We start from the raw sequence: 19,001 nt of genomic DNA, 5'->3' as shown, positions 1-19,001 counted from the left end.
CAGAAACAATCCACCTTAACCATAGAAAAAGGAAATTAATACATGGGATTGCTTTTAAATTGTTGGAGCAGATGGAGCAGGAGGAAATATAAAGACAACATTATGTATAACTGCCAGGGTAGCTCAGTCAGTAGAGCACAAGACTCTTAGTCTCAGCATTGTGGGCTTGGGCCCCCCTTTGGGCAAAAGATTCCTCCACTTCAGTGGGTTGGACTAGGTTACGCTTGTGGTCCCTTCCATCTCTATGATTTATGGTAGGATCAGTGCTCCTCATGAACAGGAGGCATTGTAGGGAAGTCACTGAGTGACATTCAAGGTGAACTAACTTTCAGGGGGGCAGACTTCAAAGTAGACTGTATTGTGTGACCCACAGCAGTTTGCAGTGTGGTGGGCTGAACAACATATTTGCTGTATTTCTAAGCAGAAATTAAACAAATAAATCAGATAGTCTAGAGCAGGGTAGCCAACGTGGTGCTCTTCAGATGTTGTTCCCATCAGTCCTGACCAGGTTGGGGTTGATGGGAGTTGGGGTTCTGCTACATCTGGACAGCACCACCACATTGGCTATCCCTCATCTAGAATTACTCTGACTTTGGAATGGAATTTCAGTGGCCATGTGCTTTTCTCTTAGAAGGGGGATAGAAACTCTCAAAACCAGAGGAAATTGAATAGCCCTGGAGTTCTAGGTGGAACTGTTCGGGAATAGCAACATTGTGGGCATAATGCAACAATTTGTATTGTGCACAATCTGGTATTGTGCTTGTGCAGCAGACAGTGCGCAACAATATATGACAGTCCTTGACAGGGCAAGACTATGTACTCTGTTTATAAAGTTTTAAATGCATACTCTTTTTTTCTTTTTTACTAAAACTGTTTGCCCAGTAGAATTGGGAAGCCAGTTTTCCATCAAAAACAGGTTTTGACTGTTCAGCCAGGTGACTGGTAACAATGCAAACTTTCTTGAAACTATTTCTGTCTGTTCGTGTGCTTTTTCTCCACCTGCACTGCCTAGGATTGAAGCTTTTGTATATATTCACTGGCACAGTAAATCATGAGACTGGGCTACTACTAGTGGTTAGACAGGAGTTGTTAAAGTTACTGAGGACAAAGAGACAAAGGCCTATACAATGGAGGCTAATGTGGTACATCTTCCATAATGGGGGTTACTTCAGAGAAATACATCAATGATTTTTTTTAAATTTTCCTCCTTTTCTTTTCTCTTTACAGGTGGGGAATCTGGGTCTTCTCTTCATGTTGTTGTTTTTCATATTTGCAGCTCTTGGGGTGGAGCTGTTTGGAGACCTTGGTAAGTTCTCTGCTCCACCAGTTTGTTGCATAGAATTGGATGAGGCAGAGTAACATAGTTATTTGTCATGAAAACAAATGGCTAAATTGCCTTTATTTTTGGTTGGTCATACAGAATGTGACGATACTCATCCCTGTGAGGGCTTAGGGCGGCATGCAACTTTTCGCAACTTTGGGATGGCTTTTCTCACACTCTTCCGTGTATCAACAGGAGACAACTGGAATGGGATAATGAAGGTAAAATCCCCATTAGAATGAGTGTTGCTACAGTAAGACAGATGTTCTTATGGTTTGAGGAATTCATGCTAGGACAGTGCTGAATAGTTCGATGTTGATGTTTGCACAGAAATCAGCTCTTGCGGCAAGGTTGTGTGCATTGGCCATTTGTATGAGTGAGAAGCCTTTGTGTGCCCTCCACACGATAATGGGGCGTTTAGGAAGGCTAAGTTTGGCAGAAAAGGTCTGCCATGGGACATGGGTAAACAAGTTCCAGAAATTCCATATAAACTCTGTGGAGGATGAAGGGAATTAACCTGAAGAGATTCCACAGTGGGTTTTGCTCACCCCTATAAAAAGCCTTTTGGACTTGAAGCTGAAAAGCCCAATCTGATTCTTGGATAGAGTTGCCCAGAACTGTCTCATAAGCCACGACCATTCCCACCTCTGTTCCTTCCTTTAGGACACTCTGCGAGACTGCGATGAGGAATCCACCTGCTACAACACCGTCATCTCGCCAATCTATTTCGTATCATTTGTGCTGACAGCTCAGTTTGTCCTGGTGAATGTGGTGATTGCTGTACTCATGAAGCACCTAGAGGAAAGTAACAAGGAAGCAAAAGAGGAAGCAGAACTGGAATTGGAACTGGAGATGGAAATGAAGACAATCACCCCAGGCCAGCATCCACCCTCTGACCCTTTCATATGGGCAGGCAGTAATGCAGGAGAAAGACCTGAGAGCCCCGGAGGATATGCCAATCCCATGCAAATCAAGGTGGATTCTCAACTCTCATTGGTTCATCCTATGGTGAGAATCTTAGGTGGTGGGTGAAGTGGGGAGTAGCTTATACTTTCGTCAGATAGCATTTGCACAGATTCCAAAACGTCTTGAGTGTATTAATGTATAAGGGAGTTGTATTCCTTTCCCCCTGTGAGTAAAAAAAATCCCTACTCAGCCAAGTGCAGACCATGAAATTGAATGTTCACATGGGATTGCAATGATGAGAGTCATGAGAGCATTTGTTATGAGTTGGCAGGTTATGTTGATGGGAGATGAGGGATGTGCAGCAGGTGGCTACAAGAACTGCATTAAACAGGCACAAGATCACCCACTCACTCTCTCAGCTATATGTCTGGTATACATATAATACATTTATTCAGATCTGTCCCAGCCTTAACTTTGGACGGGTGACTGTCTCGCCCCGCAGAACTCTTTTTTCAGTGGAAATTTATGTGTTAATGTGGTATTTGAGCACATGATGAAAGAGGAATACAGCTCCTAAAATGTAGCCATGCAAAGTTATGTGACTGGCAGCATGCTTCTTTGCTTGCATGTTCCGTAAAGTATATGCACTGTGTTCATAAGGGTATATGTCATCATACATACTTGCCTGCATAGAAAGTACTGCTTTTAAGTGATCAGCCATCATATTGCTTGAGAAGCTTTTACGCTATGTATTAATATTCAGGTGTAAGCACTTGAGAAGACACTTTTGAAATTGGGAGCCTGTAATTTGGAACTTGGGTTAAAATTTTCAAAAGCTCATAGGTCTTCTGAATCCCAAACTTCCTGCTGGACTATCTCAGGCGCTACAGAATCCTAAATTCACTTATTCAGCAATATGTCCCATTGAAGTTAGTGGGTGTTACTGCTGAGGAAGCATGCATAGGACTGGACTATTCAGCATCGCACAAACCCCAAAATTAATAATCATCATGGAAGTCAAAGGGAACTAGGTTATGGCCGTGAATAACTTAAATCAGAGTATTTAGATTTAATCTGCAGTATAGAATAATTGAATTTTCCCCAGCTAGTAGCAAAAGCCTGAGGTGTAGTTCAGATTTCCAAATCAGCTGGGTTGTCATTTCCCCATGTCTGGATGGATCCTACACCAATCCAGTGACATTTGGGTGCCAGACTCAGGTAGGTACTCCTCATATCTGTGTTTGTGATCTGATGCAGGGTGACAGATCCACTGGCAACTCCAGCCTTCAAAGATTGTTTACACGGTATAGGACCTAGCGTTGGGAAATACCAACCACACTGCAAGCACTATGCATAACAGCACCAGCAGACAAAACAGAAGTCGAAATCCACTGAGTTTTGTCACTTTTTGTGCTTTTGAAAATTTAATCTTACACTCATCCAGTGGTTACTAAATTAGTGGCCTAATTTTCAGAGGTGCCTAACACTTGAGCCACCGAGCACAACTGCAAATCATCCAGCATCTCTCAAGGCCATTTCTGTTTCTTACATGGTTAAGTGATGCCAAAGTGTGGATTATTATTTTTTCAGGCTTAATGCTGGGCTCCCATCCCCACCTCCATTTTAAATTGTGCATATTGTTGTTTAGCTATGCTGCAGTTTTGTTCCCTGCTATCAAGTAGGATGGCTCTGCAAAGTAGAAATAGTTCTATCAGTAGCCACTTACGAATGAATGAATGTAATGTGTCCCACCAGTCTTAGAGCACTATCGTGTTTAGTTTTGGTCTAGTGTGTAGCAACGTCTAAGAAAGGTTCTGACTGTGGTATTACTGCACTGTTCTTTTTCCCCTCTCTGTCTCTGTCTTCCCTTCCTGGCCATTTCAACAACTGCTGTTCTGTCTGAAAACATTCTTTTTCTGTCTCTTCTCCTCTTTTCTGTCTCTCATGCATTCATTCTCTCTTCTTTCTCTTCTTTCGCTCCCCCTACCTTGCCCTGCTTCTGCCCCTCTCTTTTGGCCTGGCTTATCCTTTTCTGCATGCTATATGGCACTCCTCCCAGGAAAGACACTTGTTTGATACCATATCACTGCTGATCCAGGAATCTCTAGAAGGAGAGTTGAAGCTGATGGACAACTTATCAGGCTCTGTGTGCCATCATTATGCCCTTCCAGCTACTGACACTTACAACTCTGAGAAACAGGTTAATATTACTAATTTCCTGAAAAGTTTCTATCTAAATTTAGATTGAAACCTTTATTACAAAAGAGAGAGAGGTTTTCTTACATTTATCTAAAGTAGGTGTATCAGGGCCGAAAGTGACTAAAAACTACTTTTGTAGAATGGCAAATGCATTTCTATTTGTTTAAGAGGAGATGGGTATTTACTAGGGATGGATGGATCAGCCTATTGTCATTCTGTGTCAGTTTTTCACGTGTTCAATCATAGGACCAGTCCCCCTGTTTTCTGTGCCTGTGTTTAAAAAAACAAAAAACCACCATGAAAAATGTGAATTGAAAATGTCCACGTGTTCTCCTAAAGAATGCATTTTGTACACATTTCCCCCTATAAAATGCGCATTTTCTTTGCACATGTTTGTATCCATTTTGGAACCAAAATGACATTAGTTTTCAATCTGCTGATAAGCTTAGGAACAGCAAACTGGGTCAATTCGCTTTAAAAATGCTGACCAAATAAATTCCTTTTCCATCCCTAGTATTTACCACCCAGTCCTATGCATGTTCAGTTAGAAAGCCAACTGAATTCAGTGGAACATACTCCACCATCAGTATGTATAGCACTATAACCATAGCTAGATTTATGTTTAGACAAGTATTTAGTGCATTGGCATTACAATCCTATGCATACTGACCTGGAAGGAAGCCCTGTTAAATACAGTGGAGCTTACTTCTGAGTAAGCATGCATAAGATTACGCTGGAAAGCTTATAAGAATGTCATTAAGGCTGCAATCCTACACTCAATTTCCTGGCAGTAAGCCCCATTGTACTCAATGGGAACTTACTTTTGAGTAGACATGTATAGGATTGTGCTGTAAGGTAGCGTAGAGATGAGATGCTGCTCTTGTGAACATTTCCATTCATCTGCATGGAAGCCTATGTTGAATTTCATGGACCACTTTGGGATGTTGAAAATAAACTGGCCTGTGTGTAAACAGATGTGAAGATAGTTCAGTATGTGTATGGGGGTTGTCACCTTGCTTAGTATATTCCTTGTGTCAAAGCAGATTATGTAATTTAAAACCTAGGACAATTCCAGTACTATCAGTGTACCTGATTTCTGATTAGCTCCATGTGAACATAAAAGGTGTATTTGTTCAAAAGGTGTATTTGTTCAAATCCAATTCCAGGTTGAACCAAAATATTATAATATAAAATATTATAATCAAGTAAAGCTTTGATAGCATATTAAAAGGGTATACTGATTAATCAGGAAAGTCAGGGTAGCTTTGGAATTTCTTGTGAGAGATAAAAGGGAGATTGCCTCTTTTAAGATTTGCCATCTACAGTAAGTACTGGCGCATACAGATACACACACACACACACACACACACACACACACAAACACACAGTGCCAAATTAACCAGGGGGCATTTCTGGTCAATTAAACGTTTTCAGGCTTTTTAATTATTCTAACCAATTAATTGACTAAGCACTGCAGCCTTAATATGGGTTTAAGTTTCTAGTTACGGTAAGTTTCGATTTAATAGCTTTTTAAGCAGCCCACTAATGAAACTTCCTTGTCTCTTAGGGTAGGGCAAGTATATTATAGATATGGGTGTAGTATGTGGCAGTGGTTCAAAAAGGTGGAGGCATCTATATAGCTCCAGGTCTGAGCCAGTTGATTGCCCTACAGTGTAGGCGTCACATACTTGTAACAGCTGAATGGCTATTATTTTCCCACATGGAACCAGCCACCTACGTCATTAGTTCTTACTGCCCAGCACAGTATATCACACTGGGACTCTCATTAGGTTGAAGATTAGGATGACTGGTTTCTCCCAAGGATGAAAGAGGAGGCGCATTTTTAAATAATGAGAGGAGACTTCCAATGTAGCCTGCCACATTGTCTCTCGGCAAATAGCGCATACCAAATGTTACACTTTTTCTTCCACATGTAAACTATCATTGTTGATTCTCCTGGCCACTGGCATTTCTGAAAATGGAGCTCTCTATTGAAAACATGGTATCCACCATGGAATCTTTTTTTCTGTTTTGTGTGAAGCAATTATCAGGCTTAGAACATTTACTAAGAAGCAAATCCTATTGAATTTGAGGAACTTTCTTCGTAACTGTATTTAGAATTGTGCTGTGTGGTCCTTTTCTTATTTTACATTCAGCTGCTCTTGCCAGCTACTCCCATATCTGAAGAGACATGAGAAATGTTGTGAAAACTAAAATCCCTTCCCCCCTCTCTTTCTACAAGGCTTTCTATGGCCCTCCAGATGTTGCTGGTCTCCAGCTCCCAGCACCAGTCAACATGGTCAATGACCAGGAGTGATAGTGGTTGAAATGCAGCAATATCTAGCAGACACCACCTTATACCGTAAACCAACTGACCGACAAACATATCTACATGCCTCTAGCTACCATCCCAAACATACCAAACAGTCCATTGTATATAGTCAGTTGGTTTACGGTATAAGGTGGTGTCTATGCGCCCATAGATACGGTATAAGGTGGTGTCTATGCGCCCATCCGATACAAGATCTCAAAGTAGCTGTTCTATTACAAAGGAATTTCAGAAATAGACTGGAAAGAGAAGCTGCTGAATTGCAACTTATTACCAAACTTAAAACCATGGAGAGACCTGGTCTGAACAAAGACATTGGATTCTTATCTCATGATACATGACAAAGCCATTTTTCACCTTCTCACTCCTTGCTTTTTCCTGTAAGACCTATTGCAGTCATTAAGAGTCGTCAACAGGCTCATCACAGCTATCTGCCAATCACCCAATCCCACCACCCTTCTGAGTAATACCCCTCCCCACCTTCTCACTATATAGAAGGGTCTGGTGACTTCTGTTTCAGTGTATCTGAAGAAGTGTGCATGCACACGAAAGCTCATACCAAGAACTAACTTAGTTGGTCTTTAAGGTGCTACTGGAAGGAATTTTTTTATTTTGTTTTGACTATGGCAGACCAACACGGCTATCTATTTCTGGGTTAGATACAACTAGTCCTGGTCTCCACACTACATCCTGAAAGATTCATTACCATTGGACACAGATGGCTTGAGCACTTAAAGTAAAAGCGCTAATTCTTTGGCATAAAAAATGAACTGTTGAGATAAAGGAGGAATTGGAAGAGATGGAATAGACATATATCTTTATGTAATAGTGGCCATTGGTATGAGTCAGTTTTATGACATGATAAATGTTTCCTGCAAAAATGAAAAAAGCCTATGTTATTGTGAAGATGCACATAAAAAATTATAAATAAGATGCCAAGCTTTGAGAAAATTACTTGGAAATTTAACACTCCATATTAAGACCAATAAGCATATTGTTTGAGGATGATGGCAGCAGTGGGCCTCCTTTATTAATGCCATGATATTTGCAATAGATTCTAAAAATGGTCCATAAACTACAAATAATAATAATAATAATAAATTTTATTTATATCCCGCCCTCCCCAGCTGAAGCCGGGCTCAGGGCGGCTAAGAACAATAAAATAGTACAACATTCTAAAATCATTCATTACAAAATTAATTCAAATCAAATTGATGGCAACCATTGGGCTAGGGTTCTGTGAAGATTGCGAAAGGAGGGAGTCAGGCTCATTTGACACTGATCTGTTATAGGGCCCCTCTGAGGTCTTAAATTGTATTTATTTAGAGAGAACTTTGAAATAAAGGGTTGGATTTCATTTTTTAAAACAAGTGACAGCGTTAGACCATGATCCCATTAACAGTACAGTGGTGCCTCGCAAGACGAAAAGAATCCGTTCCGCGATTCTCTTCGTCTAGCGGTTTTTTCGTCTTGCGAAGCAAGCCCATTGACGGCTTAGCGGATTAGCGCTATTAGCGGCTTAGCGGCTTTTAGCGGCTTAGCGGCTTAACGGATCAGCTGATAAGCGGCTTAGCAGATTAGAAAAAGGGGGGAAGGAAAAAAAACCCGCAGGAACTCGCAAGACATTTTCGTCTTGCGAAGCAAGCCCTTCATTTTGTGAAGCGCCTCCAAAACGGAAAACCCTTTCGTCTAGCGGGTTTTCCGTCTTGCGAGGCGTTCGTCTTGCGGGGCACCACTGTAGTGGAAAGAGCTGGACTGATATCCCTCAACTTTGATATGCTCAAGTCTGCTAATGGTATATACAAGGATACACCAATTTTCTTTGGATTAAACAGTATTAAAGAATTACTTTTACTTCCTCTGTTACGTAGATTAGAACCCTTCCTTGTTATATCCGCTCCACTTCCCAGTGGGGAGGAGTTGCGGTGGACCACGTGGCCAGGGGATCCCGGCCATGTCAGGGCCCAGCCAGCCAATCCGCTGGCTGGGGGGGGCGTGGCCGGGACCATTTAACGGAGGCGCGAGCCAGAGGGCTTCCTCTTTGGCTTGCTTCCTCAATCTAGCCCCAACCCCCTGCAATGCAGGAATCTCAACATCCAATTTTTAAACCATACTGTTAAAGAAAGCAGTTAGGTTTGCTTGTTTATTGGTTTGAAACAACTGATTCTCAGATTAAAAGGGATTAGCAGTACATTATTATTTTATTGAATGTGACACAGAAAATGTTCAGTGCATGTCCACTAGTATTTGTTTTGCTTAATTGCGTCAAATAAATCTAAGGAGCCATGAAAGCCAGCAATTCCTCAGCCGTTCCACTGATTCCATCAGACTTTTCTAAACTAGGCTACAGAAGTACTCCTGAGATCTCACCACAACAAAGTAGATCTGCAATGCAACTATAGCATTTCAAATTGAGAAGACATAATATACTGAACACCTAGCAGGGTTCAGGATCCAAACAGCTAGGCTCAGTAGCTCTGAATGCCCAAGGGGGCTTTGGGGTTGTGGAACTTGAACTCCAGCTCCCTCCGCCACTGAGCAAGCAATTTTGAAACTGGCAGGAAAAATGTGCTATTTAAACAGCGAAAGTTGTGCCTTTTGGCTAGCAAAACCCAATCCTAGGTACATGTGGAGATGGGGGAGAAATTCAGTTCAGTTTGAATTTAAAGGCAGACTAACCTAACTCACTTTCTGAAGCAATATATTCTGAAAATTGTGTTTCCCTTAATTTTGCAAAAGTGTGTGAAAATTTAATTTTCGTACTCTATGAATATACTGGGGCAAAGTTTGCCAAATGTATATATTAATGAAAATAGCAAAGAAAAATGCATTATATATTAGGGGGAAATTCTTTGGGGGAAATTGTGTATGTCAGACAAAATTATATACAAACTCATGGGAGAAATTCACACTAAAATGCTAGGGAACGTTCTTGAGGACTTTTTAAAAAAATGCACATTGAACTGGAGATGTGGAAAAGTGCACTTATGACTTGAAAATGAGGAAAGGAGAGAATCCAAAATTGGTAAATTTGACCATCCTTATTTTGGGTGCAAATAAAGTAGCTGTTTGGACCCCAGCTTGCAAAATTCATTTTTAAAAAACAGCAGCAGCAACAACAACAACAAATTCAGAGCCTCTGACCAAACACAAGCAGAATATTATTATAACATTTAGGAGTAGAATTTCTGGAAGCATGGAACATTTAAATGTAATTAGGCATGGTTTTAAAAATTAATTCAAGAGCAGCTGAAGCTTTAGCTCCCTCAGTTAGCGCCTCAAAAGACTATATATTAATCAGTGCATCTTTATTGTGCAGTTGGTGATTTCCACCTTGCATTATATGTAAGCCTGTTTAGAACTTTTAGAAAATTAAACTTTGTCTCCATTTCCTTTTAGCTTTATCCACAAAATAATATGCACAATACAAATGCACTTGCTTAGAAGGGGAACTACCTTAGTATTTAGGCAGTAATGGTGATGATAATAGCATTTCTTTTCTCAAAGACATTTACATGTGTCCTGGTTTCTTATGTTTGATCATCTCTCCCTTGTTTAGATCCCTCTAGCTGAGATGGAGGCTCTGTCTCTGACGTCAGATATTCTCTCTGAAAATTCCTGGTCCTTAGCTCTGACGGATGACTCTTTTCCTGATGATAATAACACACTCTTACTTAATGCCCTGGAGAGCAATGTACATACTCACTGGTCACTGTATATTCTGATGTTTACAGGGTTCTAAATACTGTTCTCAAGTGGGAAATGGCTATGGCATTTTCAGATAAGCAATATTTCTAACCAGCACATAACTTTTTTTATTTGAACAAATAAAATACCTGTAGTACCATTCTATTTGGGCTTACATTCAATATTACCTCTGAGGTGGCTCCCGGATGTTTTAATTTTACTTATTTCACATACTAAACATGAGAGTATTTCAAGCAACGTCAGAGAGATCTTCTATTGTTTATGGACTTAAGGAAAATGCCATGACACAAAAGATCCCACTTAGGTTTTGCTTCTTTGAACTTAAAATGATTCCAAAAGCAGATGCCTAGAAGGTGTGGCAGCAAATCCCAGTTACAACTTTCAAGCATAAGCTATCAGACTTGAATCTTTGGCATTGCTGCTTGTGTTGTAGACTTTTTGGTCACGGCTTTGATCAGACATTCTAGAATAAAGAGTGACTTTTTTCCATTGTGAAACATTTAACCAGTATTTTGAGCCCTGCTTCAACCATCTCCTCCTGAAACATTAGACATTTATAGCTAATGTGTAGCAATAAAGTGCTTTATTTCTGCTGTACAACAGACATAACTTCTCTTCCAACATTTAGTGGATTCATCCTTGTTTTCTCTTGTTCACATACCTAGCTTTAGCTGTGCGTTGTGTTGATGAATTTTCTCCATTCTAGTAGATAGTCATCATAGTTATTACTTATTTGGAACACATCTTTAAACCGTGACAATATTTCCCATCATGCTTCATGGCATCATATGCAAAAGACTCAGAATGCTACAATGAATGTTTTTAAATGGGCCATTTTCTTTCAAACTGAGATACTAGAATAGAGAGAACATCCTGACTTCCATCAACATAAGTCTTAAAAATAGATTTCTGAATCTGAGAACCCTAACAGTTCAACAGGTTACTTTCATGAGGCCATATATCAGTCAAGTCCCTTGGTGGTCATAGCAAGACATTTCCGTTTTGCAAAAAGATATCCACGGGTACAGAGAACTTTAAATTTGAAAAATAAAGTGTGCATACCTTCAGTATTTAACATTTTCTGTAATGAGTTAAGTTCAATGGGTTGAATCCATTGGTGGCTTTCAGTTGACCGTAAGACTTCCATCAGCAGAGCATGGATGGAGGAAATCATTTTCCAGCTAATTCTCCCTCTCCTCTGCAGCCCCCAGCCACTCTCTAAATCTGCTCTGGGGGGTCCTCCAATCCAGATTTTAGAGGGTGGGGCTGCAGGGGAAGGGGGAATTGCAAAATATTGTTTTCCTTCCCATTCCAGTGATAGAAACTTTACTGTCAGCTGAGCAACTCCATTTGATATGACACCATTTAGGCTTCAACACTGTACTTCATTTGAAAAAATGCACACATCAGTAGATTTTTTTTATAAAAAAATGCTATTAAAACAGTTTTTGTGACATCTGAGTAGGGAGTCAATTTTGTGATAAATTTATCAAAATACAAATTTATGATTTTTTAAAATGTTGTCAGATAGCACACTAGTTAGTGTCTGCTTAGAAAACTGTGGAGACTGAAATTTCATGTGAATTTCAGGAGCAAATATTGTGAATGGCTTCTGCAGTCTACACCTAGTCTCATGTAATGCCCCAATTGGTATTCCACAGCTGGCTTTATCGCGCCAAAATTAGTGCCTCATAAAACTAACCTTACATTGATGTCCCTAAATATTAAGGGGAGGGGTACTTTTTGCAATGCTATGCATCCCAGCCATGACTGATTTATCAATCTCATCTTGTCAGAAAATGACCCAAATTTCAAATACATTTGTTGAAGCCATCTGAGCATGGGCCAGTTTCTACAATGAAACGTGAAAACACGTCATTGCACCAGTTGTAATAGGATGTCTTCTGTATCAAGATTCGAGGGGGAAACCCTCTTGGTATAGGTAGACCTATATGTTCATGAGAATTCTTAGATACAGATGAATTTCCTATCTAAAACCATCAAAGAATAGTGAAATTCATTCTACATGGCAGGGAAGTCATATATGACTGGCTAACCTTACATTGGTAATTTTTCTTCTTTTTCTCTTTTTAAAAAATATTATATTTTTAGTTTTATCTTGTTTTACCATGCACACTAATTATATTTTGCTCTACCATTAGAGAAATACATTAGAAATTCCTTAGGAGATTTGTACGGTAATGCAAAAGATTTCTTGGTAGATAAATTTTCACCAACTACAAAAGGCAGCATGGGATTGGAGATTGTCTTCATTTAACAGTGTTGTAATAGCCTATTTTAGCGTTTAAAACTTAATCTTTTATTTAAAGGATGTATTTTTCTTGTTGTTGGAAATACACCAACATCCCTCTATAATTCTTCTTTTCTATGCGGCCTGTTTTTATCAACACAAAGTCAATGAAGGTCAAATAAGGATTTGTCTTCCATAAAATGCACATACCTCCCCACTTGTTTATATAACACTAGGCTTATATTATGTACATACCCCTGTAAAAATATCACTTGGTTGGGGTCAGGGTGGTGGGAGATTTTATTCCTCATTTTTAATTATCAAAGTTTTGCAAAGCATGCAATTGTTATACAAGACCTTGAGGCATGATGCTTGTTCAATGACTCCTGAAATAGTCATGGTTTATAATTGCAGTGTTGTTTCTCTGTTTCCCTGTATTGTAATTTTTTTTGTTCTTTTTAAAAATGTGGTTCATTCTGTGTGTGGTGGTTTTATTAACAGTGTAAAAGTAGGGCTTTTACCTCCTGGTCAACCCATCTGTGCAAATTTCATTTGGTTTCTGTAGAATTTGTACACCTAAATGACATGCATGCTCACTGTGTCCCCTGTATGTTGCAGTGGTTATCACGACAAGATCCAGTATGGACAGCGTATTTTTCCATTCTTTGATATCCGCACTTTCTTTTCTTTTTCAGGCCAATCTCCCCTCTAGAAATGAACCCCTGACTCTCTCACCAAGCAAAGATCTGCTAAGTGTGAGGAAGCCTTCTGTAGGCCGCACCCATTCTTTGCCAAATGACAGCTATATGTTTCAGGCTCCAGATACTGGCATCTACAATGACTCTTCTGGAGAAAGGAACACATCACATCAAAAATCTCAGTCAGGTACAAAATGTTTTCCTCAGAAAATTTTGTAACCCCCAGACGTATGTACTTGCCCACAGAAGACTTCAGTCTTGGTACTGGCTAGGTTTCTTTTTCCTTTTTGGCTTTGAGGTTTTTCTTCCATACATGGGAACTTCTGATAAACTTTAGAGTCTTTATCTCATTTCTTCCTGAATGGGGGATTTGAGTCTTGTGGCCAAAACTGGATGAGAGTCTGGGCAACTTAATTGCCTTAACTGTCTTTCTTAGGGCTGAACAGAACATTTCATATAAAACTGTGTAAGTCACCCTTCATCTAAAGAGTTGCAAGTGTGCTGTCGTCCGTTCACTTGCTGATGCCACCCCAATCTTTAATAACATCCAATTGGATAAAGTGGGACATGTTTCTTAGCAAAAATGCTTCGGAGGATTGGTCTGTAAGTCTAGTTTTATCTACATTAACTTCTCTCACAGAAGCATCTTTCTGGTTCAAGAAGGGAGGGGAGAATCCTTCTAAGTCCCATCATCCAGGGCTTTCCCACAGAGACATAATTTCAGAGTACTGTTCAGAATGATACAAAACATGAAGAGGTTACTAAAAGGGTATCGAAATTTGCATAGTAATGGGAACATTTACAGTTTAGCAGCAGGAATGGGGGGAAAGCAGGAACAATCGCTATCAGGCAGAGCAAGTGTAGCTTGGCACTCTAGCATAGCATGAAATAATTTAAGATCCAAGATAACTTGATTTCAGATCCTCTCAAAAGAGCATGATCCAGCAGGGACAGAGACTTCAGAAACGTTATGACCTTGCTCCCTAATTCAGGTAGTTTTGGTGCTGACACTGTCCCTTCATTAGGCAGGCCCTTCTTCTATAACTTGAGAAAGCATGACAAAGTGAGTGCCCCAGGCCATATTAGGCTAGCTGGCAATATAACTGAACACTCAGTACAGTGGTACCTCAGGTTACATACGCTTCGGGTTACATACGCTTCAGGTTACAGACTCCGCTAACCCAGAAATAGTACCTCGGGTTAAGAACTTTGCTTCAGGATGAGAACAGAAATCATGCTCCGGTGGCACGGCGGCAGCAGAAGGCCCCATTAGCTAAAGTGGTGCTTCAGGTTAAGAACAGTTTCAGGTTAAGAACCAACCTCCGGAACAAATTAAGTACTTAACCCGAGGTACCACTGTAATGGTTTTTACAGCTGGAGTAAGGAACCTGGCACCACCCACACAATTCTCACCACAAATCTCACCAGCCCCAGCCAGCATGTGCAATGGTCAGGGGTGATGTTAAAGGCCAGCAACATATGGAGGGCTACAGTCCCCATTGCCCATCACCATACTTTAAATGTTTAAGGTGTATGATGCCCAAAGTTCAAAAATACAAAGTGAAGGCATACTCTACTTCCACTGTCGGAGGCACTATGAATCTCAGTACCGGTGGCTGAGAATCCCAAGTGGGGAGAGTGCTGTTGGCTTCCCACAAGCATTCTTGCCTAAGAACATATGTGCAGCCTCTCTAGATCAGATCATGGTCAGACTAGTCCATTCCTCTTTGAACTACGCTAAGAATGGAGCAGCTTTTTTCTTTCACGGTCCTCATTCCTTCAGGGGTAATCTGGTAGGGCAGGGGGCACATGTCATCAGTGTGCAGGTACCCCTTCTCTTTCTCCATCTTCCTCTCCTCCCACATCAGGGGATGAATTGCATTGTGCATTGTGGAGAATCCAAATGGTGGCCAGGCTGCCAACACAGCAAAAACACTTTGGGGAGGGGGAGAAAGAGTCCGTGCTTCTGCCACTGAATAATAATTTATCTTTCCACTGCAGAAATTCAGCGAGATCCCATTAAAAAGAAATATCTTGCTATAAATAGAGTGGAGAATTTTGAGAAGCCATTTATGCACAACCCTTCTTTTAAGTGACTGAGATCATAAAACAGATATCCCAATTTGGGGAGGCTTATTGTGGATCCACCTCAAAATGGTGTTTACATTGTTCTACACAATCTCGTACATTGGATATATGAGGTGCAGAAAATAAATCACCAGTTTGCATATGTGAATCATCATAACTGTTCCTCACTTTCTCTTTTGAGATATTACTTCTGTTCCTCAGAATAACTTAGCACCGAGAAATAGTTGCCTTTCAGAACTCAGTGGAGTGGCATCTGTTAAATATATGCAATTCTCTAAAGTGCTGTGAGGTTTGTAAAAGCCATACATCACCAATAAGGAATATGAGTAACGTAACATTTCAAGTTAGAAAATAACTTTTGTGTTGTCAGTAAACTTAGAAGGTGGTTTATTTGAATAACCCTGAATAATAGAACAGATATTCTGGGAAATATTCCAGGACAAATGAGATTCCTTCTGTGGGAGAGGGTCCAGATTAAATGAATAGCTTCTTGGTTTTGTTTTAAATCACATAAATGCTTTGGGCTTTGATGGAGAGGGTTGAGGCTCCTCACAGAGGTTATAATTCACCACCCAAGAACAAGGAGGCAGCTTGGAGAAAAATGCATATGGAATACACACAATATGACATTGGTGGATTGCTCCATAACCAACTCAGAAGCGATTTTATAGAAATTGGGAGTCCAGCAATTATGGGAGGCTAAGTTATCCTCATCTATGATGTACAGAATTTTATTTAACTCAGTTTGAGTTACCAATGTTCTCAGTTTCCCATCCTCTCCTCCTCAGGCTCAACGACGTCAGTGCAATCTCAGCCTGCAAACATTGATGCTCTCCTACAAATCCCAAGAGAGCTCTTCTACCACCTCAAGCCCCAATACAATCCTGACTGGGAAAGCAAATCCAAAGCCCCTCCACCTGTGCATTCTCCTTCTGCAGAACGGTTACTTCGCAGACAGGTAAGCTGAGCTGCTGATGTTATCATGCAACAAGTCTTATATCTATGTGTACTACCAATAAGTGAAAGGCTGCAGAGCAGGGCCTTGGAAATTATAACTAGCCACAAAATTGTTTTGAAAAGTAAAGAACCTGTGAGGAGATTCTGATTCTGGTGGTAGATTCTGTGAGCATGTCAAGATCATTCCAACTTAAGGAGCTATATGGGCTGTGACACCACTTCCATTCTTCACTGTGCTTCATGGACAGCACATTTCAGCATTTGTTGAGTCTCTAGTAAATCAGTGCAGGTGGTGTTCCTGGCATGGTATGTGCAATCCAGACAACTGGCTTTCTAAAGTGAGCACAGACCTTATATTTTTGGGAGGTGGCACAAAGGACATATATTAGCCTCGTCAACAAGAATTTGCTCTTTTATATCCGTTATCATCTTGCTTCCTAACCTTTCCTGACTTTGCTCAGTCAGTTGACCATGTGATCAAGTCACATGAGCCTCCTGAAGGTCAGCAGCTCAGCCACCTGAGTTACAACGAGGCCCCTATAGGTCTGCATCACATTACAACTCCATTTAAAAAACTGGATGTTTCCTCTGTACTTACTCCCTATTATTTAAATAACATGAATGATTTGATTCCATTGCCCCAAACATTTTATTTATCAGGGCTGACAGCTTGGCAGTGGAACTCTTTTGGATGATACAGTTTTTTCCGTATTTTTAAGAGCTTGAATGATTCAGTGCTAGATTGATATTATGTAATACAAAGTGCAAAAGGCTATTTTTCATTTCCCTGAAATAGCATATCATGCGAGTGATTACTTAATAACCCCGTTTATTCAGGCCATTACATTCCTTTTCAATGACAAAATAATGTGGCTAATTTCTTGAGCCCCTCCACATGAATATGAAGCTCCAAGGTGAGCAGTTTACATTAATCTGGAGTATTAAACTGACAGGCTAAATTCTTAAAGCGTATTAGGTCGATGCTGAGCTAGCCTGCCAGCCTAATGTACACTAACAAAGAATCTAATTGATTTCATGGTTCCAGCCTATGAATATGCTCCTTGACGTTGAAGGAATATCAGTCCAATCCTTTTGAATCAGTGCTGCAGTGATAAGTGATCATTTTAGCTGTCTTCTTTTCATTCTTAGCCGTTAAAACTAGTTGCTGAGGACTAAGCATTTTTCAACGCCAGATTATAATTGGACATAAGGAATTAGGCTAGCATTTTCAAGAAGCATTTAGTGACAGAATTTGAAATGTGCAGATGCTGCAAGTAGAATACTTATTATTTGCAGGTAGAATACTTTTTATTTCATTTTGGTGGATTCCTATATATGTTTTCTTTGGGCCCAGGAGGGCACTAATTAATCACACCCAAAATGTGAAGCCACTCAGTATTCATGCGAAGTCCATTCTGATTCATAATTTGCAAAGTGAGTCTGGGAAATTCCTGGCCATCCAGAAGTGCCACAATCTACCCAAGGAAAGGCATAATGTTGAAGCAAGATACCTAGACCCAATACCATACCTCTTTTTCCTCAAACTCTTCCATCATCTTTCTCTGTGCTGAAACATTAAGTGGAAGTACTCTAGACAGCCATTTAGTTCAGAGTCACTATACAGAAGACACTCATAAAGGAATTGATATTATTTTAGATTTTGGAGTTGTACTCTTCCTAAAAATGTTGCTTTATGGCAATGATTAGCAGTTTGCCCAGTGCTAAGTATGTATTTAATGAAGTACCAGACAAAGAACTGCCACTACTTCACTGTCTCAGAATATTCTAGCTTGAGGACAGCATAATTCCTGACCAAATGGCTAGTTCAATTCCTTGGCCACAACTAGCATGAAACCTGGTCCTTGGTGCTTTTGAGTCATTGTCATGGGCTTAGTCCTTCAATAAGAGATAAATCACAGAAGACATTTGACTGCATTGAGTGGATAGCTTCGAATTGTGATTGTCCGTATAATAACACCACCACTTCCCCAATGTAATCTTCACTATGGCCTTTCTAGTCCAGATTTTTTTCCCCTTCTTGCCACTGATACTGGTTTCACATTAAGAATTGAAAAAGGGCATCTAATGACTAGAGGTTGGCACATGTCCTAGAACATTCTTAAGGGTTTTTAATGAAGATACAAAAACTTCTGTACTACACTTTAGATAGGATGGTGTATTTGTTGTTAGGATACCATCAGAGACTATGTGAGGGGTGTGTGTTTCTGGTATCAATTTATTTAGTCTGTTATGTCTTTTCATCTACTAAATGAGAGTAAGGAGACTATGAGACCACTGGGGCAAAAGAGAAAATTAAAAGAGAAAATTACAAATTGCCAGTCTTGCCCACGCTGTAGCTTGTGAGTAATATTTCCCAAGTAGCTCAAATGAGGCTACCTCTTGGCCACCTCTCATGGTCCCCTTCTAACAATGGCTGTCATTGCCAACCATGAAAGGGAAAGGGATTAAAATAATGAGAGTGATTAGCAGCATGCTCATCATGATGCATGCCCCTGGGCCTGAGGTCTCCCCCCATCCTGAAAG

General features: G+C 40.2%; 1 protein-coding gene and 1 long non-coding RNA gene across 14 annotated transcripts in view; one reads left to right on the top strand and one right to left on the bottom strand.

Moving 5' to 3' along the window:
- CACNA1G (calcium voltage-gated channel subunit alpha1 G) overlaps positions 1 to 19,001 on the top strand; it is a 331,245-nt gene that overhangs the window by 308,262 nt on the left and 3,982 nt on the right. For 6 of the 13 annotated variants that reach the window (XM_079967359.1, XM_079967354.1, XM_079967364.1 and 3 more), the window contains 7 exons: positions 1,228 to 1,306; positions 1,421 to 1,542; positions 1,985 to 2,329; positions 4,287 to 4,427; positions 10,315 to 10,449; positions 13,410 to 13,599; positions 16,289 to 16,458. In XM_079967359.1, coding sequence (XP_079823485.1) covers positions 1,228 to 1,306; positions 1,421 to 1,542; positions 1,985 to 2,329; positions 4,287 to 4,427; positions 10,315 to 10,449; positions 13,410 to 13,599; positions 16,289 to 16,458 — 1,182 coding nt within the window. The remainder of the gene's footprint in view (positions 1 to 1,227; positions 1,307 to 1,420; positions 1,543 to 1,984; positions 2,330 to 4,286; positions 4,428 to 10,314; positions 10,450 to 13,409; positions 13,600 to 16,288; positions 16,459 to 19,001) is intronic. The other 7 variants (XM_079967360.1, XM_079967362.1, XM_079967356.1 and 4 more) reach the window with 6 other exon arrangements.
- The window catches only part of LOC307211163, a 39,558-nt gene continuing 27,964 nt past the window's right edge, over positions 7,408 to 19,001 (bottom strand). The window contains exons 4-5 of the long non-coding RNA XR_013836317.1: positions 10,212 to 10,405; positions 7,408 to 7,627 (exon numbers count right to left, since the gene is read on the bottom strand). This is a non-coding gene — a long non-coding RNA (uncharacterized lncRNA). The remainder of the gene's footprint in view (positions 7,628 to 10,211; positions 10,406 to 19,001) is intronic.

This window comes from Podarcis cretensis (genome assembly GCF_951804945.1).
Source record: "Podarcis cretensis genome assembly, chromosome: 2".
NCBI lineage: Eukaryota > Metazoa > Chordata > Lepidosauria > Squamata > Lacertidae > Podarcis > Podarcis cretensis.
This window is presented reverse-complemented; position numbering and strand designations above follow the sequence as displayed.